The sequence below is a fragment of the Macaca fascicularis genome, chromosome 2 (assembly GCF_037993035.2).
Source record: "Macaca fascicularis isolate 582-1 chromosome 2, T2T-MFA8v1.1".
NCBI lineage: Eukaryota > Metazoa > Chordata > Mammalia > Primates > Cercopithecidae > Macaca > Macaca fascicularis.
Window position 1 is genome coordinate 26,221,391 of NC_088376.1, and position 26,617 is coordinate 26,248,007.

Here is a 26,617-nt window from a genome sequence, read left to right on the forward strand (position 1 = left end):
ATTTCTCCTGTGGGCTTCCTATGTTTATTTTTTAAAAAAGAATGCTGTATTTAACTTAATTCACCATGTTAAACAATAATTACTGCCAGTTTCTTTAAAAGCACACATATTTCTTATAGATGAATAACAAGAGTCATGTAATTTAAGGGAGAAAATGTTGTTTGAATATGACTTTTAGGTATTTTTCAGAGATGATTTTACATTTTAGAAATTCAGAGTATCCTTTATACTTACTGTGAAGTGGTAGGACACGTGATTTATCATGTTAAACTAGGTTAAATTACACCCCAAATTACAAGAATGGAAATCTATCTAGTGTAAAGAGAAAAAAAAATAGCCTGTACCTTTGTTATACAACTTATATTTCCTGTGTATGGATATTTTTCAAGGATTGCAGGTTCACTAAAAAATACTAAAGAAGTATAAGTTTATTCATAGAGGACAGGTTTGTATGTGAATATTTAATTTTCCTTCAATACTAAGTTATTCCAGATGGTTCTAGTGGGCTTATCCCATATCACTAGGTTAGTATTTATATAACCTTGACCTTTAGAACTTAATGATATTAGCAATTACTTTATGAACTTGGAGCTGCTAGCCATTATATTCAGTGACCACAACAAATTTCTTGACACATATATTTGGAAAAATTTCCTCTAGACACTTCAAAAGGCACTTTCCACTCATTTGAAATGCAATTAAGGTTACTAATACATGAATTTAAAACTAGATGAATAACAGAAAAGAATTATCTGCAATAAAACCTATTTACTATACCTTGTAAATGCACTGTCGTCAGAGGGTAGAGTTGGAATAAAATTAATACATGCTGCAGCATGTGAGCCCAGGGGATGTGCCATATCATGGACACAATGTCAGTCTGAACTTAAAATTTCCCATCATGCAGATTTGATTTTCAACTTGGACTGTATTTGAATATTATTAATATATTTGCCCACAAGTAATTGTTTTAGAAATTACTCCTCAGCAGCAATATAAAATCTCAAACTGTGATGGCAACACTTACCAAGAATACTGTTTTTTTATTGCTTCATTACACCCACTGGGCCATTTTCATTGTTGAATTTAATTGGTAAGTGTTCATTTTTCCAAATAATGCAAACACATCAGGGCAAAAGTGTGTTAGAATTAGCAAAGAATAACAGATGGTACATGAGGGTTAGCATATATATAGCTCTGTAAGTAGAGCTCACTTCTGGAATATCCTAATATCATTTGGAAGGAAATGCTTGTGCTTAATGAACAACAGGACACTTTCAACAGGACACAAGGCAGTGTAGAATTTGCTGGGCCCATGTCTGTGTCTATTAATGGCTGTTTTGCAGTATGCCAAGCAAAATAACTTTGAGCTATTTAAATTTGGCTTATTGTCATCACCTAACATACAAGGCATGCAAATCTAAAAATATCAGAGTTTTGGTGGTGAGCAGGAAGATAAAGGCATGTATTTCTGTAATGCTTCTTTCTAGATAATAACAAACAATTTATTAACACTTTAGATCTGCAAATCTACAAACCAGTCCAAATTTGCCCAATAATATTGAACCTTCCTTTTTTCTTCTCTTTCTTCCTCCTTTGGGTTCCCTTATTCCTGATTCAAATCTCCCCTCAATTCTCACTTGCACCTCTAAACAGAGGTTTGAATACTATGAATTGTAAGTCTGTGAAATTAATATTTTATATAAAACCCCAAGGTATAGACTGAGGAAAACAATGTATGTGTTTGTATTAGGCTTTAGTTTGGTTTCCTCATCTGAACCACAGAAGACACGATTTGTGACATTTTCTCAATTGCCCCATGTATGGTTCATATCTATGCCATTCTGGATATGCAAGAGAGAAGTTAATCCATCACTTGCAGTTTATGCCATAGGGCATGCCTCATGGATCCTCTCTCAGAATCCCAGTTGAGAAAGACAGTTCATAAGAACTCAGGGATGACCTTGGGGCCAACTTTAGTATATAAACAAAACTTAACCCTAAAGGACAAGAATTCCAATTGAAAAAAAAACTAGAAATGTTGGAGTTACCAGTTAAGGAATGGATTGTACACCTAATGAAGAGGAGAAAAAAAAAAAAAAAAGAAAAGAAAAGAAAAGAAATGCTGGTTTTTCTGCTAAGCCTAGAAGGCTGTTGGGCGTTCTAACAGAACTTGCTGTAAATCAGCGTATATTCTCTGCTCAGCAGCAATCCAGCTGGATTGTTTCTAATGCCATTTGGATATTTATTTTTATTTACTTGTCTTTGTAACCAGTGTTACAGATGAACTGCCAGTCCTAACGAGAAAAGAAAAAAAGAAATAGAAATGCTTAAAACCAAGAAGTTCCTAATACCATGAGAAGATATTTCTGTAGATATTTGAAAATATTTTTAAAAGTATTTTAAGAGAAAATACTTTTAAGAGTACAGGGCCCGGAGCAGTGGCTCACACCTGTAATCCCAGCACTTTGGGAGGCCGAGGTGGGCAAATCATGAGGTCAGGAGATAGAGACCATCCTGGCTAACACGGTAAAACCCCATCTCTACTAAAAGATACAAAAAATTACCCGGGCGTGGTGGCGGGCACCTGTAGTCCCAGCTACTCGGGAGGCTGAAGCAGGAGAATGGCGTGAACCCGGGAGGGGGAGCTTGCAGTGAGTCGAGATCACGCCACTGCACTCCAGCCTGGGCGACAGAGCGAGACTCCATCTCAAAAAAAAAAAGAAAGCACACTTATTTGTATATAAACACATTCACACAATAACTTGCTAAAACATACAGCAGAGTCAGTGTTTCTTCCAATGCACTTTCCTATATGAAGCAAGACTATTATAGGTAGGATTTAGCAGGAATACGTTTTAATTACCATTGGTCTTTCATCTCTCCACTCCAAGTCTCTCTCCATAGTGTTGCGAGCAGTATCTTATGAAACTACAAATCTATCATTTTACTTACTAAAATAAATCTAATGCTTTGTCTTTGTCCACAGAATAAACTTTGAAAATTTGGTTTCTGCCTCTTAGGGCTCTTCCTTTCCCATCTTTCCTCCGTGATTCCTGTGTACACTCCATTTCTGGTATTGAAAGGTGAAGTTTGGGTTATTGATTACAACTTCATGAATTCTAACAATGTGCACGATTTCTAGACCCACTTACTTAATAACACATAACATACCCTTTGCCATATTCAGAGGTTCGGGAGAATAGGGTGTGGATATTCTTGTGTGTGGAGCTTGCATCATTCTGCCTACCACAGCTACCCTGGGAGAATGGAAGACTGGGAAAGATAGTCTCTCAGTGGCCAACTGCATCCCAGTGACAACTCTACATTATTGTGGACAGCTATCACTGCTGTCAGAATAAACACACGACTCTGCACAGTTGAGCCTCCTTTGCTATTTTACTTATTTTACTCCACAAGTTATAAACCAATGTTAAAATAATATTTCCTAATTTTAATTAAATATATATTATAATGCTCTCAAGTTTAATGTTGAATTTTATTTTGAGCAAAATGTCTAAGTATTCCTCATGATAACTTTGTTCCCTTCTGGTTTCATCACTAACTTCACTCTCCTTACAAAAAGAATGAAATGGAATATCTATGTAATATTTTAAAAGTACATATATGTCTTTGTGTGTGTGTGTGTGTGTGTGTGTGTGTGTGTGTGTGTGTGTGTGTGTGTAGGGTGAGAGGGAGAGAGAGAAAAAAGTCACCATAGAAAAGTTTTCATATTTTTTAGGTTGATTTTTCTAAATTAATTATAGTCTTAAATAGTTTAAACCACCCAAAGTGCTCCATTAGTTATCATGAGCTTGAGAAATAGATATGTATCACCAGTTAATTGAAAAACATATGGTGTTGATTAGTGCTTAGCACTCTTATTTTAATAGACTTCGATTAAATAAATGACTGCAGTGTATTTCCATAGTACAAGATGCCAGTTAAAAGTTGATGCTATAAAAAGGTACCAAACAAAGAAACAAAGAAACATTAGTGAAGAATGGCCATGCAATTTTTGAAGAATTTGTTCATGTCTTTTTATATGTGGGAAGATTTTAGATTGTATGATCTCCTCATTTGTTATAATCTAGGATGTCATAAGGCCCTGACTCTAAAGCCAGAGCCTGAGTTCAAAACCCAGTTCTGCCACTTACTGGCTGTGAATCAGTTTTCTCATCTGTAAGTTGGGGATAATTACAGTACCTACCTTATTGGCAGTGCTTTGAGGATTAAGTGAATTAGCACTCATAGCTAGTAACATTATATAAGTGTTTATAATTATTTATAAACAAACACTAAAAATACTGATATTTTCATTAATGTCCTTTATAGAATACCAGTTGATTACAAACAATCTCAAATATGGCATTGGTGCCAGTTAGACTCTAAACACTTATTTTGAACAAGACATATTTTATGAATACTGGGGTCTAACCTATCTAGTAAGAGCATGAAATAAAGTAAGATGCTGGGATTTCAGTAGGAAATTATTCTCATGAGATCAAAAATATATCAAATTCTTACAATCAAGCTCATTCGCCCCCTTTTGTATACAGACTTATAAGGAAAGTCAGATCAAAATCAGAAGGTTGCATAACGGTCATGAAATCAGGACAGGTGAAGTCAAATGAAACAATAATTTTATAACATCAGGACATGGCAGCTGCAACATCTCCGACGACAGAGATGGTCGTGCCACTGGCCAAGTTTTAACTACAAGACTTGTCTCCACTGAAGAGTGCTTTAACAGACCCAGGTGACACTCCCTTCTCTGACTTGTTCATGTGTTTCCATGGTTGACCATTTCCTTCAAATCAGTATTTCTTCATGTCTCTCGATGTGTTTATTCATGTTACGTCAAATTACTTCTGAACTCGTGCTGGTCTGGGAGCATTCTTTCTCTCCAAGATGACTGTGCAATTTTTTTTTCTGACACAGTATATTGATTTCAAAGATTAATTCTTCAGACACCTTTCTTATTTTGAAGTTCCTAAAGAAAAACCTCACTTTCTAACTCCAATTACGTGAAGTAAACTTGCTTAATTAAGCAATCAGAATGCAAAACTGGTAGAATTTGGAAACATAATTTAAGACAGTGTAAGTGTTTGTCTAGGAAAGTCCCAATTTGTGCCTATATACAATTTTAGTAAAATATTATTAAAAGTTGAGCTAAAACAAGTCAATGTGAGTTGAGTAGAGATCTACTCTTTCATGCCACCTTCTGCCACTGTCCTGTCATGCAATAAAGAAAGTTATCAGGTTAACACATGGTGAAATCTACAATACAGTCAACAATAATATCCCTTTCTCTGCACAGGTTTCAGACAAAATAACATCTTTCTCCCCAGGCTGCTTTTCCAGGTGGGACAGAAATCTTTTATTTTTAAAAAAGAAAGTGGGCCAGGCATGGTGGCTCACGCCTGTAATCCCAGCACTTTGGAAGGCCAAGGTGGGTGGATCATGAGGTTAGGAGTTCAAGACCAGCTTGGCCAAGATGATAAAACCCCGTCTCTACTAAAAATACAAAAATTAGCTGGGCATGGTGGCAGGTGCCTGTAATCCCAGCTACTTGAGGGGCTGAGGTGCGAGAATTGCTTGAACCCAGGAGGCAGAGGTTGCAGTGAGCCAAGATTGTGCCACAGCACTCCAGCCTCAATGACAGAGTGAGACTCTGTCTAAAAAAAAAAAAGAAGAAGAAGAAAAGAAAAGAAAGAAAGAAAGTGAACTTTGGATGGGTAGATCATATTTAAATACTTGTATTATTTGTTTTAGGAGAAAAAGATTGCCACTCTCCATGGTTTTTGCACATAAAATTGTAGTTTAGCTTTTATTAAGCCTGCAATAAAAGTTGTTTTACTAAAGAGCACCATTGAATTAGAAATTAGTATGACACTGACAATATTATATCTAAACATTTGTCTACTATGTCATTTAATTTGACTTAAATGTTCTCTTAGTATTTCGTCTCTGTCTTTGATGATTATAGATCTATACATTTATTAGTTGAAATTTACAATTTTAAAGTTTCCACAACCTTTTCTATTTTTATCACGGGAATTTTAGATTGGGTAAAGTAGATTGCTCTCTCATTGGTAGATTATAGATGTAATGAACTGAAGTTGATAGTAAATAATAATATTCAATGGACAGCAAGGTATCTCCTGATTTCAGCATTTCTGGGAGAAAATTCATGTTTACTTAAAACATATTTTAACCTACCTAAAAACTCAGGATAAGGCAGGATTTTTTTAAAAAAAGATTTTACGCCTGTAATCCCAGCACTTTGGGAGGCCGAGGCGGGCGGATCACGAGGTCAGCAGATCGAGACCATCCTGGCTAACACGGTGAAACCCCGTCTCTACTAAAAATACAAAAAAAACTAGCCGGGCGTAGTGGCAGGCGCCTGTAATCCCAGCTACTCGGGAGGTTGAGGCAGGAGAATGGCGTGAACACGGGAGGCGGAGCTTGCAGTGAGCCGAGATTGCGCCACTGCACTGCGGCCTCGGCGACAGAGCAAGACTCCGTCTCAAAATAAATAAATAAATAAATAAATAAATAAATAAATAAATAAAAATAAATAAATAAATAAAAGATTTTAAAAAATGGCCAGGTGACACCACTACAAATTTTAAAAATGGAGATCTATGGAACCACAAATCTATAGCATCTTAGCATGTGAAGGAACTTCATGGCAGTGTAGTCCATTTGTCCTTTTTTGTTTTGTTTGAGACGTAGTTTCACTCTTGTCACCCAGGCTGGAGTGCAACTTCCTCCTCTCGGTTTCAGCGATTCTCCTGCCTCAGCCTCCCGAGTAGCTGGGATTATAGGCACCTGCCACCACGCCTGGCTAATTTTTGTATTTGTAAGTAGAGACAGGGTTTCACCATGTTGGCCAGGCTGGTCTCGAATTCCTGACCTCAGGTGATACACCCACTTCGGCCTCCCAAAGTGCCAGGATTACAGCCATGAGCAACTGTACCCGGTCCCGTTTGTCTATCCTTAACTCTAGTACCATCAAGTCTTTTGCTTGTGTAGCTGAATTCTGAGAGCATCATCAAATGCAAAAGTTGTATCAATTAGCACACACAGTGTTGAAGATTTGAGATCTTCCACAATTAGAGGAAAATTAAATTATAAAAATATATGTTGAAATGATTTATCTCCCTTGAAGTCAAAGCAAACAACAAATGGTAAGATATATTTTAAAGACAAAACACCATGCTGCACTGAGGTCAATAATGGTCCCATGAACATGAGTGTGAAATATCACTTTTCCAAGGGGGCCAGGATTTATTGCATTAGAAGGCAACAAAGATCATTTGTTCACCTCCTTCTTACAAATGGGAGAACAGTCAGAGGGGTGAAGGGTTTGCTGGAGGCCACACAACTTGAACATGCACATTTTGATAATCCTTGCTTTTTATACAAGTACTGTAAGTAAATTAATGATCAGAACTCCTAAATCTTTGAATTCACCAGATAATTGAAGTTGATATTTAGTTTAAAATTAACATACTGACAAAGTGAAACTCATGGTTTTGTACCCTACATTTCTTAAATCTTAACCTAAATAAAAAATGAAACTTTTTAAAATTAACAGTTCTTTTACGCAATAAAAGTAAAATACAAAAAAAGCAAAAAAATTGTTAAAAACTAAATTTAAAAAAACACTAAAGCACAAAAAAGGTGAAAAAAATAACTAATAGTTCTAAGACCTCCATTTTGCCAAGTTACCCATTTTAATTAGAAAGCAACATTCAAAAGGGCAATTATAGTTTGATAATCTACTAAACCTATTTTTAAATGAAAATATATGTATTAATGACACAATAGTTACTTTTATAAGTAACTTTCATAAAGAATCCTTGGTTTTAAAACTTCTCATTCTCAAGAGGCCGAAGCGAGCAAATCATGAGGTCATGAGTTTGAGACCAGCCTGGCCAATATGGTAAAACCCCGTCTCTACTGAAAATACAAAAATTAGCTGGTCATGGTGGCATGTGCCTGTAGTCCCAGCTATTTGGGAGGCTGAGGCAGGAGAATCGCTTGAACCCACGAGGCGGAGGTTGTAGTGAGCCGAGATCACGCCACTGCACCCCAGCCTGGGTGACAGAGTGAGACTCCATCTCAAATTTAAAAAAATAAAAAATAAAAATAAATTCTCATTTTCTGAAAATCAAAACACTTAAGAGGAGCAGAATGCGTACTGTTACCTTTAAGATAATTTAATTTTAACTACCCCAGTTAGGTGAATATCTATGAAAAATAAAAAGGAAAAATGTCCAAGGAACTTCCTCTCTTAATAATATTATATGTAACCTTAACTATTCATGCTTTAGTTTTAACTCATTATTTTGCTTTCATTAATAGAAATGGACAGAAGCTAAAAACCACCTTCAATTAATAATATTCCTTTATTTGCTTTAAGACTTGTATTAAGATTCTTCCTTGCCTTCTTTTCAGGTCTAAGAAACCCAGTTTTTTACAATTAAAATTTATAAATTTATTGTCTAATACTTAATCTGTCATATTTTTTCTTACATCTATATTTATATCCATATCCATAATTTCTCTATTTGGAGCTTAAATCTAAATATAATGCATTTGAGAAATATAAATATAACAAAATCTTTACTAAAGTCTCTTACATATGAAAAAAACTCAATTGTATATGTATAATTATTTTTATATTAAATTTACTACCCTGCAATACATTTTTATTTATAACAACTGCTATAACAAAGTAATTTTCAATTTGGATTCTTTTAACAGTCTAGATTGATTGAGTTCTACAAACTTATTAAACAGTCTTTCAAGCTTATTTGGGTAATAGAAAAATATGTTAAATGGTACTGAAGTGAAAAATGAATATTACCTAATTTTATCTTTTTAATGGGTTTCTACTCTCTCTAAGTCGAATTCGATAGTGATACATTAGTCAGTGTATCTACGATAGCAAATAAATTTTGTCTTATATGGTAAACCTGAATAATTTGTGGACCCTGCAATGTGCTGAGTGTTTGAAACCAAATCCAGCCTCTGAAGGAAAGATTGTCATAATTAATTAGTTATGTCTGTCATGGATGTGCATCAGGTGGTCAAGTTTTTCATATGGGAGTTATTTCTTTTAACTTTTACTCAGGTATGTTTGGGATTAGGGATACAACTGGGATATTTAATTCATTTAACAAAAAAACATGGTTTTGGTTAGGTGGTAATTTGTTTTAAGACATTTTCTTGACAAATATTTTTCCTTGGAAGTTTGGGTTACTTTCTAATTTTAATATTAATGATTGCAAGAGAGCTGGTATACTAGTTATGTATTTATGCATAATAACATTACAGAAATTTTATGTCTTAAGACAACACACATTTATTAGCTCACAATTTCTGAGGCGCAATGGTCCACACATTACCTAACCAGGACTTCTTCGAGGCTACCATAAAGATACGGGCCGGGATGTGTTTTCGTCTATAGTTCAACTAGGGAAGGAACCACTTCCTCACTCATATGTTTGTTTACAGTATTCAGCTACTTATTACGGTCTCATTTTTTTTCACTGGTTGTTGGCCAGAGACTACCCTAAGATCCTTGCCACATAGTCCTCTTCATAGGGAAACTCATAATAAGCTCACATTTTCTTTTCAGATTGTAGAAGTGAAATATAAGACAACATGAAAAAGCTTTGGCAGCTTGCTTCTTCAAAGTTAGTGAGGGAGAATCTCTTCTCACAAGATAGGCATTACTATCTTTTTGCAACATAATCCCACTCATGATGTACATCCCATCACCTTTACCATATTCTATTGGTAGAAGCAAGTTACAGGTTCTACTCTCCAGGAGAGCAGACTGTGGGAAGGTCTGATTAACTCAAGGTGGAAACTAGAGGGGCCATCCTAGAATATATCTGCCACAGTTAGGATGCGCAAATTTTTCAGGGAAATTTATCTGGGTATAAGAAAATATTCTCATATAGCCTGAAGATATCCTGAATCATCATTAGTACCTGCTCTTCTCCTTTAATGATGAAAGGGAGAAAACTGTAAATGGAAACATTGATCTAAGAGTAAGACATTTATAAGAATGGTTATGGAAAAATTGGATGCAGATAATATGACAAAGTCTATGTTACAAAAAGACTAGGCATGGCCAGCAGTTGAAATCACCAAAGTATTAAAATGTATTGTAAGAAGACAGAATCGGCCGGGCGCGGTGGCTCACGCCTGTAATCCCAGCACTTTGGGAGGCTGAGGTGGGCGGATCACAAGGTCAGGAGATCGAGACCACGGTGAAACCCCGTCTCTACTAAAAATACAAAAATTAGCCGGGCGCGGTGGCGGGCGCCTGTAGTCCCAGCTACTCAGGAGGCTGAGGCAGGAAAATGGCGTGAACCCGGGAGGCGGAGCTTGCAGTGCAGCCGAGATCGCGCCACTCCACTCAGCCTGGGGGACAGAGGAAGACTCTGTCCCCCCAAAAAAAAGAAAAAAAAGAAGACAGAATCAATGAGATAAGGAAAAAAACCTGAGACTTTAAGCATTACAAATGAGGGAGGGAAAAAGCAAAGCTGTCTCTTAACAACAACAAAAAAAACCAAAAAACGGAATAAAAGCATATAGCTACTAGATTTACAGGCCGAAATCTTCATCACAATTCTCCTCTTAGCATTACTGACTGTTAAAAGTCACAGTCAGTCTAGCCTACATTATCTCTGTCTTCTCAAATTCCACAAAGAACTAGGATATTGTGTGATGTGATATGCAAATATCCCAAGTGGCTAAACTAGTGCTAGACACAGGGCAGGTGCTTAAAACATATTTGTCATAGGACTTTTCAATAGCTTGTAGGGTGCCTATTTTTTTCTTGGCATAACTTTTCACCAGATATACATAAAAACAATCATTCTCTAATTCAGGTCTTCAGAAATTTTTCTGAGGCAAACCATTCTTAAGTTTTATGTAAGCTGTTTTAGATCCAAAGTACGGTAGAACTAGCTGAAAGTGAGAAGATATTTGGTGCATTTTCAAGAAAATAGGGTTGATGCTTAAAATACCTTAAAAAAACATGGTCTGAGAACTCAAGAGCAGGACTCACAGTGCAGCCTCAGCATCCCTGGTGTGATGGCAAACACGCTGTGTGGCATAACTCCAGGGGGACCATGTTTTGCCAAGGAGGCCCTGATGGCATGACTGACTCAAGAAAACATTCCTAAAATAGGAACAATAGGTCAGAATACAGGAAAAGATTTGCATACCATTGACTAAAAAAATGTAATAATAGTAATATAATTTTCCGTTGGACTTTGAAACTTTGAAGAATACATTCGTGACACTGAAATTTAAGACATATCTGATTATATAGTAGTAGATTCTACTTGAATAATTTACCTTTTTTAACAAAATATTTTTGTTTTTATTTTCGAGGTTAAACTATGGGCTCCCATTTGGCCTCAAAAATATTTTAGTGCTTTCATGGTGAGTCATTTGAAGATTAAGGTAAAATTTCTTTTTGAAACTGAGGACTCAAAATAGAAATTCTGATTTGAAGCTTACAACTCTAAAAAGTCTACTGCTTAAAAGGGAGAAAGGAATGCATTTAAAAGTTTCATTCTGTATCTCATTCTGCCACTGTGGGCTTAATTTTTGTAGGTGAATCTGCAAACATTCAGTTAAGACTTCCATCACCTTGTAAAAGCCATAATTGTATTGAGACCATCAAATTTAGTGTGATGCTGGGATGTGATAAAAACTGTACTTGAAATACAATCCATTAACCTTGATTTGCCTTATGTAGTCTTCTATAATGTAATTTCCTATCATAAAAGTAAGATGTTCCTAATTAAAATATTCTCATTTTTAAAGTTCCTAAGTGATATTTAAGTTAGGAGACTATGTAAAACAATTGATGCTTTTTAATAAAGACAAACAATTGAGATTATCTGCTGTTCTGTGACTTTCTCCCAGTTTATCTTTAATATCTGAGTTGTGTGGCTAAATATTGGTGAGTTCATCAGCTGTGCTATATGCAAACACACACCACTGAAGCTGAATGTTGTGTTACAATATATGTATGTTAGATATTTACAGAATTACAGTAATGCTATTTTTATGTCTGGGGAATTTCCAGATGCTGTAGTTTTAATTTTTAATTCACACTGCACTCTAGTGGGGAATTAGATCAAAGTGAAATTATTTTTATAATGGTACTCTATAGCACTAACTGTGAACTATTTACAGTTTTAATAGTGAAATGTAGAAGATACTGTAACTCACTATAACTTTCTCAAATGCTTAATGCTATAAATATGATTTTATATATTACAGATAATATATATTTAATATTTTACCATAACAGTAAAATACACTTTTCTACATTAGTCTTGAAAATAGAGGAAGATTCACTACTGAAGTAGTTTATTTGATTAATATATATGTATTCCAAATATGCTACATAAAATCTGTATACATATATACATATGTACAATTTATACAGATGTATACAATATGTATATGCATATATATGTATATACAGATGTAAGCAATACTCTCTAAATCCTAATACAAGGAAATGCTGAATAAAAGTTACTACTTATTTTTTTCATCCAAAAAAGGCCAAATTTCTTTCATAAATTTTATGAATAAAAATGAGATTTAAAAATATTTGCTTATAAAGGTTCATTACTATTCTTAATTTTATGAAGCAATTTAACTTAAATCCTGCACAGGCAACTTTGGCAGCAATGTGTGGCTACAGCCACCTTTGGAATCACCTAATAGCTTTTTTTTTCATTTTTTCTAAGTTATTTCAAATTAATTTTAGTGCTTTTAAAATCGACTTATGATATTGTCTCTGGAAATTGTATTCCAGGTAAGCAGTATCTAATCCCATGACATTAGTACAGTATTTTTCCCATTTTACTCTATATATGCTTATTCATGATTTCCACAACCTTTTACCATTTTTAAAGGTGATTTTAAATGCTTTCTGCAAAATAACATATTGCAGTAGCAGTTGTATCATTATATTCTTACAAATAATAAATCTTTGTTATATGTTTACCTTCATTTTATGAGCTGGTCAAGAAAATTGTATAAAAATTATAAACTCCATTAGGATTTGTATAAATCACACAAATTACAACTCCCCTTCTGTGAAATGGACTAGATTGATGTCTTCCCATACGGTACATTTTTTTTCCATAATAAAGCAATTTTAAGAACGCTTTATAAGAGACTCTATAAGGAATTCAAAATTGGTGGATTCCTCTTTTCAGAAGAGTAAGTTTTTTTGAGCAACGTTTGTAAAATGTGGGGAATATTTAGACATTAAATTTTATTTTTTTCAATAAAATTATTTTTAAAGAAATGGCCAAAATCTGTCACCTGTTGTGCTTTGTATAAATATTATTAAAACCTAAGAATATAAAGCTGCTTACCAAATAAACTTGTAATTTTGACTTTTTAATGAACTAGCCAGCTGTCATCTACCCTATTTGTATTTCAAAGTTATCGCCATGAAGTATCTCTAGATTAGATTTTTATTTTGTTTTCAGTTGAACCAAAAATAATTTCTGGAGATACTATCACATCAAGATTTCTAAAGGGATTTTAGTGTTTAGCATTGGTCTCTGCCACTATTTATATGAGGTTGTCTGTGCTAAATGTCTTCTAGATATGTAAATTCCTATCTGCCAATTTTTAAAAAAATTATATGGTGGGAGAAGTGTTGTAAAACAAGAATATTTTGGTTTATTTATACCATTTACAGTCCTATGACTTTGTAAGTCATTTGTAAAACTACTTACAATGTGGTTTATTGTGCACTAAACTGTCTGTTAGTGGCTGTCATCTACTGACGTTTCATTGTCAATTCAGATTATCTTAGAAACTTGAGATTCTTGGAGATTTTAGAGGCTTGCCGCTTTGACAAGGCAGCAGATGCAAGAACAACGAGTAAAGCCGATCACGGACAAAAAGATGTAACCTGGCTTGTTAACAATAAGATAAAACACTGACATTATTTGCAGGAAAAAATTTCTACTCATTAAAATTGGGGCCGGGCGCGGTGGCTCAAGCCTGTAATCCCAGCACTTTGGGAGGCCGAGGCGGGTGGATCACGAGGTCAGGAGATCGAGACCATCCTGGCTAACATGGTGAAACCCCGTCTCTACTAAAAAATACAAAAAACTAGCCGGGCGTGGTGGCGGCGCCTGTAGTCCCAGCTACTCGGGAGGCTGAGGCAGGAGAATGGCGCGAACCCGGGAGGCTGAGTTTGCAGTGAGCCGAGATCGCGTCACTGCACTCAAGCCTAGGTGACAGAGCGAGACTCCGTCTCAAAAAATAAATAAATAAATAAAAAATAAAATAGGGTTTGGTTGTCAACTAATACACACTATTTTACATACTTTAATTTTATATTAATGATTGTGGGAGTTGCGATAGGATTGAAACAGTAAAGCGAATATGAAGTTTATAAATTGTTAATTATGTGGTGGTTGACTGGATACCTCTGTGTGTGTGTGTGTGTGTGTAAATGGCTTATAATCTTAATTGAAACTGATAATAAATAGAAGAAATCAGTTGAGGTGTATTAGATTTTTTGTTAGTGGGTTGGTAGCTCAGTTATTCAGAAGGAAAATTTGAATTAGATAAAATGACTTGGAACTGTGTTCCATATTGGATTTTCAACCCTCAGCGCTTTTTTTCTGAATTGAATTTAACTACCTATTAACTACCTCAGGCGAATTCTGAGCTTTCTACAGGGCTGGGGAGCCTTTCCATTGTAAGTGTGTATATGGCAAGCAAGAAGATAGGAGAAAGTCATTTCAGGCAAATTTGAGATAAAGATCCATCCGATGGTGGACCGCACGTGAAGCAGTGAATGTTTCCCTCATTCTTCAAATCACATAGTTTATTTCTAGCACAGGATGAATGAGCAAGGAATAAAGAGAACAGAAGTTTCTTTCTCAGTTCTTTCCCAGAGCACACAAGTTCTCAAGAGGTTCCTGTTTTATTGTCAAGGAGAGAAAATGGTCTCTGCTCTATTTTCCAAATTTAAAAAGATATTAAATAAAACTTTTCTGTATAATTGTCTTAGAGTTGCAGAAAAATTGCCAAATTGGTCGAGTTCCCATAGACTTCCCATCCAATTTCCTCTATTGTTGATATCTTTTGTAAGTACGGTACATTTGTTACAACTAATGAACTAATAATACATTATCATTAATGATACTCTATGTTTTATTTGGATTTCATTAATTTTTCCTCTGATGTTCATGTTTTGTTTCAAGGCCCCATCCAGGATACCACATTTCATTTAGTTTTAGTATTTCTTTAGGCTCCACTGGGCTGTAACAATTTCACAGACTTCGCCTAGTTTTGATGACCTTGACAGTTTTGAATATTGGTCAGGTATTTTGTATACAGTTCCTTAGTTTGTGTTTGTCTATTATTTCTGTGAGGAAGATCACAGAGGTGAAATACCATTGTTAGCACATCATATTAAGGATTCTTGCTATCAGTGTGACCTATCCCTGTGGATATGAAATGTGATGTGGCTGAAGTATTAATTATCAGATTTCTTCACTATAAAGCTACTTTTCTCCTCTTTCTGTACCACACTATTTAGATGCAAGTCACTAAGCATAACCTATACTTGAAGAGTGTTGTGCCCTATCCGGCTTTGAATGGAGGATGTCTATTTAAGTTATTTCGAATACTTTTAAATGAGAGTTCGGTATCTATCTCCTCCATTTATATTTACATCAGTATGTACTCATTGAAATTTATTTTATACTTTAGGTTTTAATCCAATAATATGTTACTCAGATTATTGCTCAAGTTGCTCCAGCTTTGGTTCTTGGGAGTTTTTTCCGTTGGTCTCTGTGTCTACAACTTTTGATTCTTAATTAGGTTACACGAATTTTAGGGTCCAGCAGGGATATAGCCTGTTAATGCCAGGGGTGGCATGGGTTAGAGAATATGAGCTCTTCTCAGGGCAGTCTTGATACCAACAGCTGGTCCTTTGGCAAAGGTGGTGACATTTCAGCTTGTGTCAAAACAATGCACTAAATAAATCAACTGCAAGAACCACATTGCATCCCAGAAAAATATTGTTTCTACTTTTATTTTTTCTCAACTTCTCTCACATACATTGTTTAACATAGCTTACCAAAAATGAGTCATCTTATGTGTGCCACATTTTAATTACTTCTGTGAGTCTGCAAGAGTAAATCAGTCTCCACATCTAGATAATTAAAACACACTCACACAAACAAACACCTCATTCCTTTGATAATTACTCCCGGGATAATTCCAGTTCTTGAACCTGTTAAAGAGTGCTGTCTATATCTACATTACTGTATTAAGCCAAACATCTTTCCAATGTCTTTTGGTTCTGAGGGATGAAGGTTAGGAGGGAAAAAAGTGGACAAATTGATCGATTATTTTGGGTTTCAAGAGCGTCACCTAAAGTTTACGGATGGCTGCTGAACTTTTTCTCAGTGAAACTCAAATGTGTCAAATTTCCATTTAACAATTTAAACATGACATTTTTACCGTATTGGGAAGGAAAATCACTTATGAACATTGCCTCCTACTTCACAGAGTGCCAGTTGAGCCACTGCAGTTTTTCTGCAAAATCTGTAAATGTTTTATGAGGTCCTGCGCCAGCCACAATAATTTATTTGAGGTTCTCTTTTTTCCTTAGTGTCCATACCACATAGTTTCTATTTCCTTTGAAAGTTGTCATTTTTGCACCTTAGTACAAAATTGTTGACATTGTCTGGTAATATAGTCTTTCTCAGCTGAGCAGGGAATTCCTCATGTGTAAAGCAAATAAATCTCAGAGGCTTGAAAGAAAATTCTCCAGTATTTTCCCCTGCTAAATTGTTAGCACATGTTCTTATTTTGTAGGTCAAGATGGAAATGTGAATCAAAGAAGAAAATATTTTCTTCCAAATATATGCATATATTTAGCAAAAATGATGTGTTACAAGGGCTCACCTACTGTGACTATCTCCGTAGCATTGCCTCGTTCTGGCAAACCTAAGCCGTTCACGCTAGAGGAAATAAGCTCTTTGACTTCTTTGAAATATATTGATTTATTTTTTCATAATAAATGGTCATCATGTCAAATTTTTTAAATACAGAAATGGTAAAGGAAAACAAGCCAACTCTAATCTTGCCACTCAGAATGAAATAATCCTAATACTTTTTCTAAGTCCAGTTTGTGCTTCATATGGTTGTAAACATACTATATGTAAATTTGCATCTTACGTTTGTTTTTTTACTTATATACAAAATATTTTCCCTTTTTTTTTTTTTTTTTTTTTTTTTTTTTTGAGACACAGTCTTGCTCTGTAGCCCAGGCTGGAGTGCAGTGGCACGATCACGCCATTCTCCTGCCTCAGCCTCCTGAGTAGCTGGGACTACAGGCGCCCGCCATCGCGCCCAGCTAATTTTCTGTATTTTTAGTAGAGACGGGGTTTCACCATGTTAGCCAGGATGGTCTCGATCTCCTGACCTCGTGATCCGCCCGCCTCGGCCTCCCCAAGTGCTGGGATTACAAGCGTGAGCCACCGCGCCCGGCCAATATTTTCCCGTATTATAAAACTTTCCTGATCTGCTTTTAATGGCTATGCATATTGCAGTGATTTTAGCATACCATCATTTACTATCATTTTACTACTTAACAGTATTTGAGATAAAAGATTTAAGCACAAATCAACTCTACACAAAAGAAGTTTTGAAATGTTCTGATTATAACCTGGAGAGATACTTACTGTTTTTATTTATATAAAATAAGAAAAGCTGATACGCTTACATATTTTCCTTTCATTAAAATTATAAAATCATTTTACAAAGCTGATAGCTTTTCTTTTAAAATGACCATTTAAATTGCATATTTAAATTATTTTAACGAGGTTATCTGAGTAAGAAAGATAGAGTTTCCTTTTTAAAAGGAAGTTAACATATTTTAAATGAATTAGTTCACAAGGAAAGCATGCATTATGCACTGACCAATCTTTTACTCATTTTGGAATTTGGATAGTGACTTCAATACCCGTAAATAGATTCAAGTATTAGTCATTTTTGCGTGAGTTCACTAGTTTGATTTTCCTTAAAATTTTATTGGTGAACTGTAATGCTTCCATATTGTTAAAAACATTTCCACATTTGTTATCTCATTTGCCTCATACCAAAGTCCATGACTTTTGCATCAAGTTTGTCTAATTGCAAGGACCACTTCTGTGATGCTTGTCAGTTCAACTCCAGAACCTAGGAGGATGCTGCCACGTAGCAGTCAGTTAATAAATGCACATTAAAATCATGACTGTTTTTCTCTGCTAATATTTTTCAAAGACTTTAAAATAACTCCTTAAGGAATTGGGAGAATTGGAATGGAGAACTCCTATCTGGACCATAGTGTGCTAGAGAGGCCTGGGTAGTGGAAGTAGAGAAAACTTAGAAATGAGGTATTATTATTTTAAATTACTTGTGAGTGGATGTTAAATATAGATTACAATACTTTAATTATTGTCATCTGACTGGACAATAATTGGTGGCACACACCTGTAGTTCCAGCTACTTAGGAGGCTGAAGTGGGAGGACTGCTTGAGCCCAGGAGGTCAAGGCTGTGCCGAGCCAAGATCATGCCACTGCATTCCAACTTAAGTGACAGAGTGAAACCCTGTCTCAAATAAATAAATAAATGTCATTTTAAGGCCAGAGATACTGAAATTATGTTTTGACCTTTTCTCTTTGGTTTTAGTATACAAAGCATACATTTATCCAAAAGTAATGATTTCCAATGTAAGCCATAAGTCAGTCACATTTTTTTTGTATCCTGATTATGAGGCTGTCTTGGGTATTCAAAGCCTCTCTTGTGTGTCAGGTATAAAATATAAATTTGGGGGTATTGAAACAGTTTTAGCATCTTTGTATGTGTAGAATGTGTCCATCCAGATGTAAGTCACTTTACTTAACTAGTAAGGCATATAAGAATTTTATTTAGTTGAATTAAAACAAAACTGTCTAATTCATTAATACATACTAGAGAACATGATGATTAAAAACTTTGAATTTAGAGATAAACTGAATGCTTATGACAGCTATACCACTTGTTAGCTGTGTGACCTTAGACAAGTCGTTTAATCATTCTAAAACTTAGTCTCCTCAGCTATAAAAAAGGGAAAACTGTAGTGCTCATTTCATTATTATGATAATTAAATGAAGTAATAAAAATATATAGCATAGTATTAGGAACAGATTTTTTAAAAAGTTAAACATTTGCCATTTATATTCCATTAAAGAGATTGTCTACTTTAGCATAGTATGAAAACAATCTGTTAGAATGAGAGTATATAGAAATTTTTAATTCTTGTATGTGGATCAATATTTATTTGCCACCCAATTTAATAAATATGAAGTAATATAAAAATCTTGATCTACGTGTTCATAACTTTCCTTGCACCCCCAGATTTCACCTGTGTACACGATGGCGAGAGTGAGGCTGAATTAATACCTGATGACTTTGAAGAAAAACCAGAAAGAGAAAAGAAACATACCAACTTTACTTTGTGCAACGTATGTAACATTCAGCTGAATTCGGCCGCTCAAGCACAAATCCACTATAATGGCAAATCACATCAAAAGAGATTAAAACAACTCAGCAACGGGATGCTGAAAAATGACAATGGTAAGCTTTTCTAAAAATATTTCTCAATTTTACATCATCAACTTAAGTTATTTGTGTACCTGCAGATGTGATGATAAAAGAATGAACTAAACTATTTTTTTAAACCAGGAAAATATTACATAAAAGCTTTATCAGCAGAGTAGATTAAAATACATCATTTCTCTTTGAGGGAGAAGGAGACATTTTATTTTTTGTACATAGTTAATTGTATTAGGGTTGTGACCTTCAGAAAATTTACTATTTTTGAGTTGTCAGAGTTTTAGAGTTTCTTGATGTGTGCCTTTAACATAGCTATGTATGGAAATAGACATCCTTTTACAGTGTGTATGGGACAGTGGATTTTTGTTTTTTATTTTTTATTTCCTGCAGGTATAGGGGATTCAATTGGTTAGTAACACTGCAATTGATTTGAAATAATGCATATCTTTTCAAATAGGTGTTTTAATCAATAAGCTATGATCCATTAGTACAGACTTTTAAGTTTCCTAGTGAAAATTTATGGTTTATTTCATAAGAGTACTTTTTAAAAGTATGTGTTGAATTTATGAGTTAATAGATTTTCTGAATAGCACAAAAATATCTTTGGGAACAAATGGAAGGATATTAGAAAATATAGAGACATGAAGAGAGGAGGGTGGGCCCATCCAGAGGAGACTTTAGAGAGCTAACTCACTGCAACTTGAGTTGCAATACTATATTCTGATCAGATGTTTCTTGTGTAATAAATATAATTCATCTAAATTATACTGACATTTTAAAATGTGAATGAATTTCAATCTCTTTCTATATTTGACGTCATAAAGATTTTTAATATAATTTGGTAATTTGCTTCAAGGTGGCCAAATGATGGGAAGAAAAATGAAAGTACATTCTTAAAGTAGAAATTGCTTCTATCTTGCTTTATGTGTTTTTCATTTATTTGATTTTAGTATGAATGAACTGTAGTATTCTATTGGAAAGGATTTTATATTTCTTTCAAATGTATGACATTTAGTTAATTATAGATGTTATTTGTCAAAGAGATAGAAGAAACAAAAATTGGTCAGAAAGTAATTGAGAACTATTAAATTCTATAGGCATAAGAGAAACCTAGTGACACAGGACATTTCTTGATCACTTTTGCCAGCCAGAGACACCTGGCCAGTAATGTCCTTGCTCTGCCTTGGCCCATGGCTTTGGGGCTGGCTCAGCCCCGTGCTGTTTCTGTCATGTGGGCTGGCTGCCCTCTGCTTGTTAGAGGGCAGAGGGCCACAGTGTGACAGCCTTCTCTGTACCCATGTTTGGTGGGTCCTGAGCCCTTGTCACATGTCTAAGAAGAATGAGGATATGCTGACAAACGAAGAGTGAGAAGGGCAGAGAATAATTTATTGAGCAGTGGAACACCTCTCAGTGGAGAGGGGATGAGTGGGTGGTCCTCCACCCCCATAGTTGGGTAGTTTCTCCCCCAGTGTGGCTGAGTCTGGGGCTTTTATTGGCTCAGAATAGGAGAGCACATGCTGATATATTTGTGAGTGTGCAAGGAAAGGGTAAAGCAAAGGCATCACTCAAAGGTAGGCATGGCAGTGTAGAAAACCAATTAGAAAAGGGTTGGTATGTGTAAAATAGGTGAAGGGTGGGGATCAATCAGAGGAAAGCACAGCAAATGGGAAGACAGATTCTCAGTCCAGTCCATGGATTTGACTTGTAGCTTGGATTTCAGGCTTTAAACTGTCTTTGGCTTGGAGGTGGGTTTTCACCAGGGACCTGTCCCTATCTGCCTAGGCATTTGTCTGCTTCCTGCTGCTATCGCTAGCAAAGTAACTCACAATTTTAAAATGGATATTTCAGTCTCTACTTAGACTTCTTAAAAACAATCTATACCTTATTGTTAACTTCTGGGTGAAATCACCTCAAGTACAGCGTGATTCAATTCCAAGTTGTTTTCTCTAAGTTTGTATTGGTCATGATAGTGTAAGCTTTGGTGTTTTACTTCACTTATCTTGATAGTCACAAACCTCATTTGGAGAAGCAATAAACAATATTATAGAACAAAACTAGAACAAAAGATACATCTTGTTTAGAAACCCAAATCAAAATTAGTCCCAGCCATAACGCAGAATGGCCAAAGATTTTCAGACCACAGTACTAGGTATGAGTTTACTCAAGTTAAATATTTTTAAACTATCATATCAATACACTTAGAGGTTAGCACTTTATTAAAGGTTTTATGTACATTTTACTATTCAATTTTTCCTCATAACCAGCCAAAATGATCTTGTTATATTCCTTTTATAGACATGGACATTGAGGATAACATCAGTTGATACTATGGTGGAGGTCACACTCCTATTAAATGGTCGAACTTGCAATCAAACCCTGGTCTTACTCACCGAAGTACCTGTACTTCTAAACGCTGTTTCCCAAAATGAATATTCTGTAGAAACTATGCCTTTCTTCATTCAAACAAATCATTTAGGAGAACATTTAAAAATTAAAATTTTAACATATTCCTCAAATTACTTGATGAATGTAGTACTCAACAAAATATTTATTGCTGCATTTCCTATTCAGATTTTTTCCCCAAGACATTTTAAGTATCATCATGTTAGTAGGAACATTTTCAGTGACCTGTCATTACTAATATTACTAACATGATGATAGGTCACCAAAAACAACCATGATTACTGGGAATACTGGGTCATCTTAGGTCCTATCAGTTTGGCCTGAAATTACACTTCAGAGGATGGTGGACATGTGGATGAGAAAAGTCAAGAATGGCAGGGTCAGGGCCAATTCTTGGGGACTACCTAGGAATTAGGGGAGATCCTGGAGCCAAAAGTGTCAATCACATTATCTGAGAAGGTATGATGAATTTGGCCTTAATCTGTGCTGCATCTGTTTTCAAGGATATTTGATCTGGTGTATGAATGTAAGAGCAGGGATCAATAGAAAGTGATGATACTTGAGGTAGGTCAGAAAATTCTGTAGTAATCCTTAGTAGTTAATTTAAGTTTCTAAGGACCCTGGCCTGTGGGATTGGGTTGTGTTGAGGCAAGAGCTGCCAAGAAGTCAGTGTGGTTCAAATTTCAATAAAGCTCAATGCTGGGGTCTCCTCCTAAGAAAACACCAGTAATGTGTGCTGGAAACTAGATGGAAATAATGGCATAAAGATTTAATCAACTTCTTAAGCATTAGGAGAAATACTGTATTCCTTTACTAGATCTCAGAGTTAGGAAAGCAAACCTAATTCATTTCAAACCCTAACGTTTGATAGGATAAGAATTTCTTAAATACTGCCAAGTGCCATCGGTAGGTGTTTGTAAGTGGGAATACAAATAAAAATATTTTCCCACACGATTTGGTTGAGTATTTTTTGCCTTATCCAGCCCCCTGTCAGGCCACACATTATTTTGCAACTGATCAGCTCCCATAAGGTTCCTAGCATAGTAAATTGTCATCTTTCTACAGCCATCAGACCAGTGTTTGACATACCAGACTACTCTGCTTTTTTTCTTAATGGACTATTTTTAAAGATTAGTTTTTGTGTTCAAGCATAACTGAGTGGAAAGTAAAGTTCCCATATATCCCCTCCTTCACACACAAACTTCCCCACTATCAACACCGTGCACAACAGTGCTACATTTGTTACAACTGTTTAACCTGCATCAACACATCACTATCACCCAAAATCTATAGTTTACATTAGTGTTTACCATTGGTGTTGTACATTCCATGGGTTTACAAAATGTGTAATGACATGTATCCAACATCACAATATCATACAGAATAGTTTTGCTGCCCTAAAAGTCCTCTGTACTCTGCCTATTCATCTTTTCCTCCCTCATAAGCACTGATCTTTCTGTGGTCCCCATGGTTTTGACTTTTTCAGAATATCATAAAATTTGAATCACATACCATGTAGCCTTTTTATATTGGCTTCTTTCACTTAGTAATATGCATGTAACTTTTCTCTGTGTCTTTTTATGGCTTGATAGCTCATTCCTTTTTTAGCGTCGAACTACCCTGCTTTTAAATAAAAATTATCCTGACCCTTTATTTCCCATAACACTGCCACATGAGGTCCTATGGCTGTACCATACTTTTCTGAGGATTTTCAGGTGAAAGGGTGTTGTAATTAAAGGGTTATACAACAGAGGGGAAACAGTTTATCCATTTGGGATGACTTTTGTCCAGGAAGAACAACTATAAGTGTTTCACTCTCAAAAAAAATATTCCTTTGGGCACATTGTAGGTGATAGCCTAGTCCTCTGCCCTTTGGTCTTTCTCAACTCCCTTTAAAAAGTGTTCCTTTTGGCCAGGCGCGTTGGCTTATGCCTGTAATCCTAGCACTTTGGGAGGTCACAGGGGGCGGATCACGAGGTCAAGAGATCGAGACCGTCCTGGCCAACATGGTGAAACCCTGTCTACTAAAAATACAAAAATCAGCTGGGCATGGTGGCACATGCCTGTAGTCCCAGCTACTTGGGAGGCTGAGGTAGGAGAATTACTTGAACCCGGGAGGCAGAGGTTGCAGTGAGCCGAAATAGCACCATTGTACTACAGCCTGGCAACAGAGCGAGACCCCGTCTCCAAAAAAAAAAAAAAAAAAAAAGGGGGGGGGGGCTCCTTTTATATTACCTGTGATATGTAAAAGGGCATGCTCACCTATAACTATAGGTGGGTCTAGTTATAGGCCACAAATTTCACAAGCGACTTAGTGCTTTACCTTAATATAGAAACATATTATTTCTATCCCCCATATCCCCACTATTAAAATGTGCCTCTGCAGGCTTATTAGGAATAAGAAATGAACACAATTACAAGCCTTACACAGTTATTAATGGTAATTTGTTTACCTACACAGAAACCAAGCTATAAATGTTGATTTGTACAAATAATAGATCCTGTAAATTCTTAGTAAGCACATCATCCTTTTTAGGTTATTTAGAGAAAGATATGGGAGTTCTTTGATTCTTTTCCTTAAACATGCACAATTGCAAAATGATTGCTTTGAACTTCCATCTTCACAAAATTTTCACCACAATTTAGATTTCAAATGGAAAATAATTAAATATGGTATGCCAAGAAAGACATATAACAATAGAGATTTTTACCTAAATTTATCCAACCTTGTATTTTTTTTTATTTTTAAGGATGCAAATAAAATAATACATATGGAATTAATTTTAGCAGTCATTTAAGGATTGTCTAAATAGGTAAAATACCATTATCTGATACTTGAATGTTACGTGATTATATGCCTTAAGGCATATTATATTATATACTACAAAAAAAATTAAATAAGAGAGAGCATTATCATATCTAAAGTGTTTTTCACATTTCTGAGAAAAATATGGTGTTTTACATGTCATCTCACTTATTAAGGGAAATGATCTTCTGAAGATCACAGTGAAAAGCTATCTGATGTATACGAATTAATTAGTAGGCTATTGTTCCTGCAGTTAAGACTAACTTTGGTTTCTGACAGTGATGTACATTTTGCAGAAATAAAGGTATATAGAATGCATGTACGTTACCTGAATTCATGCTGTGCTAGAATTCATTGATTCAAGAATCTGTGTGATTCAAGAATCTCCAAGGTCCCTCCAGCTCAGTCAGGAATGATGCCTGCTAAATTCTTCCCCAAGCATTGCCGTCAGCTCATGGGAATTACCTCTTCTGAGCTTGTTCTTTTCTTCAGCAGCCTGTGTCCAATGGCTAGTCAATGCTGAGGTACAAAGTCCCAGCTCCTTGCCTCAAAAGTGGGTGGACATCTCTGAAAGTCCACTCCAGCTTCAGATTTGCTGATGTCTCTGTTTCAATTCTATCACAGTCTAACCTCACTCTCTACTCTGTACTGCTTTTCTTATGCCTCACAGATATGGATTGCCAGTCCACTACTTGCACACAAAATCATCTTAGAGTCTGCTTCTTGGGAATCCAAATAAGACACTACCAATGTTTTTAAAGTTGTTACGGAGAATTGTCCTCTCTCTCTGAAGGTTCAACTCTTATTCTGTTGACATGAATTGACAATAGAGAGATTAACAGATAAAAAGGTATACAGATTTATTAACACGCATAAACCTGGGAGCCATACAAAATATGAGACTCAAAGGAGAGGCCAGATGGTTGAAGTTTATACATTATCTTTAGGTTATGGAAAGAATGGCTGCCTTCTGGGTAGTGCAAGGGTGGTGGAGTCCCAGGTGATAGGAGAGTGAGGGAAGGAAAGCATGGCAAGCATGGCAGGCAGGGCTGTCTTGTTACGCCTGTAAAAAATCTCTCGAGTAAACTCAGAGCTGTCCTCAGAAAGTATAGATGGTGGCCTATGGTAAAATGTCTCTGTTAGAACTTCAAAATGGTCAGACTTTTAGTCTCTTTTTCCTTTGAGTTAATCTTAGTTTTGGGTAAGGCAGATAAGGGGGGCCTCAGAGAAAGCCTGTTTGCATCTGTTGTTTACTTTACTAAAGTAGATTTTCTATACAGATGTAAATCCCTCCCACAAAAAGACAGCTTTTCAAAGCTGTTCCTATAGTCTGTAGCCCTTCTGAGTAGCATCTTAAAATATGCCGAAGAAGTATATTTTGGGGTAAAATATTCTGGTTTCCTTCAAAGTCTCAGTAAGAAGTATGTACAATGTGTTTTATTGTGCAAATGCAACAAAATTTAATACTTCCCTTAAATTTTATTTTCTGTTTGATATCTGTGAGTTAAAATTTGCCACCAAAAATGCAAAAGAAGTGAAAAGGGAACTAGTATCAACTGCTCCAAGTACTTCATATACATCATTTATTGAACCCCAATCAACAATCTTACAAAGTCTTATTACCTCTATTTTGAAAATAACATAGCCACGTATCAAAGAACCTAACAGACTTGCCAGTACAGCTGTTTGTCTTCAGAACTGCCCAGGTCTACATTATTGGCAACCCATTA

At 35.6% G+C, this 26,617-nt stretch overlaps 1 protein-coding gene across 2 annotated transcripts in view; it reads left to right on the forward strand.

Annotated features, from left to right (window-relative positions):
- Nucleotides 1-26,617, forward strand: part of ZNF385D (zinc finger protein 385D) — a 990,373-nt gene that overhangs the window by 195,525 nt on the left and 768,231 nt on the right. For both annotated transcript variants that reach the window (XM_005545658.5, XM_045385203.3), the window contains exon 2: nucleotides 19,481-19,699. In XM_005545658.5, the coding sequence (XP_005545715.2) occupies nucleotides 19,481-19,699 (219 nt within the window). The remainder of the gene's footprint in view (nucleotides 1-19,480; nucleotides 19,700-26,617) is intronic.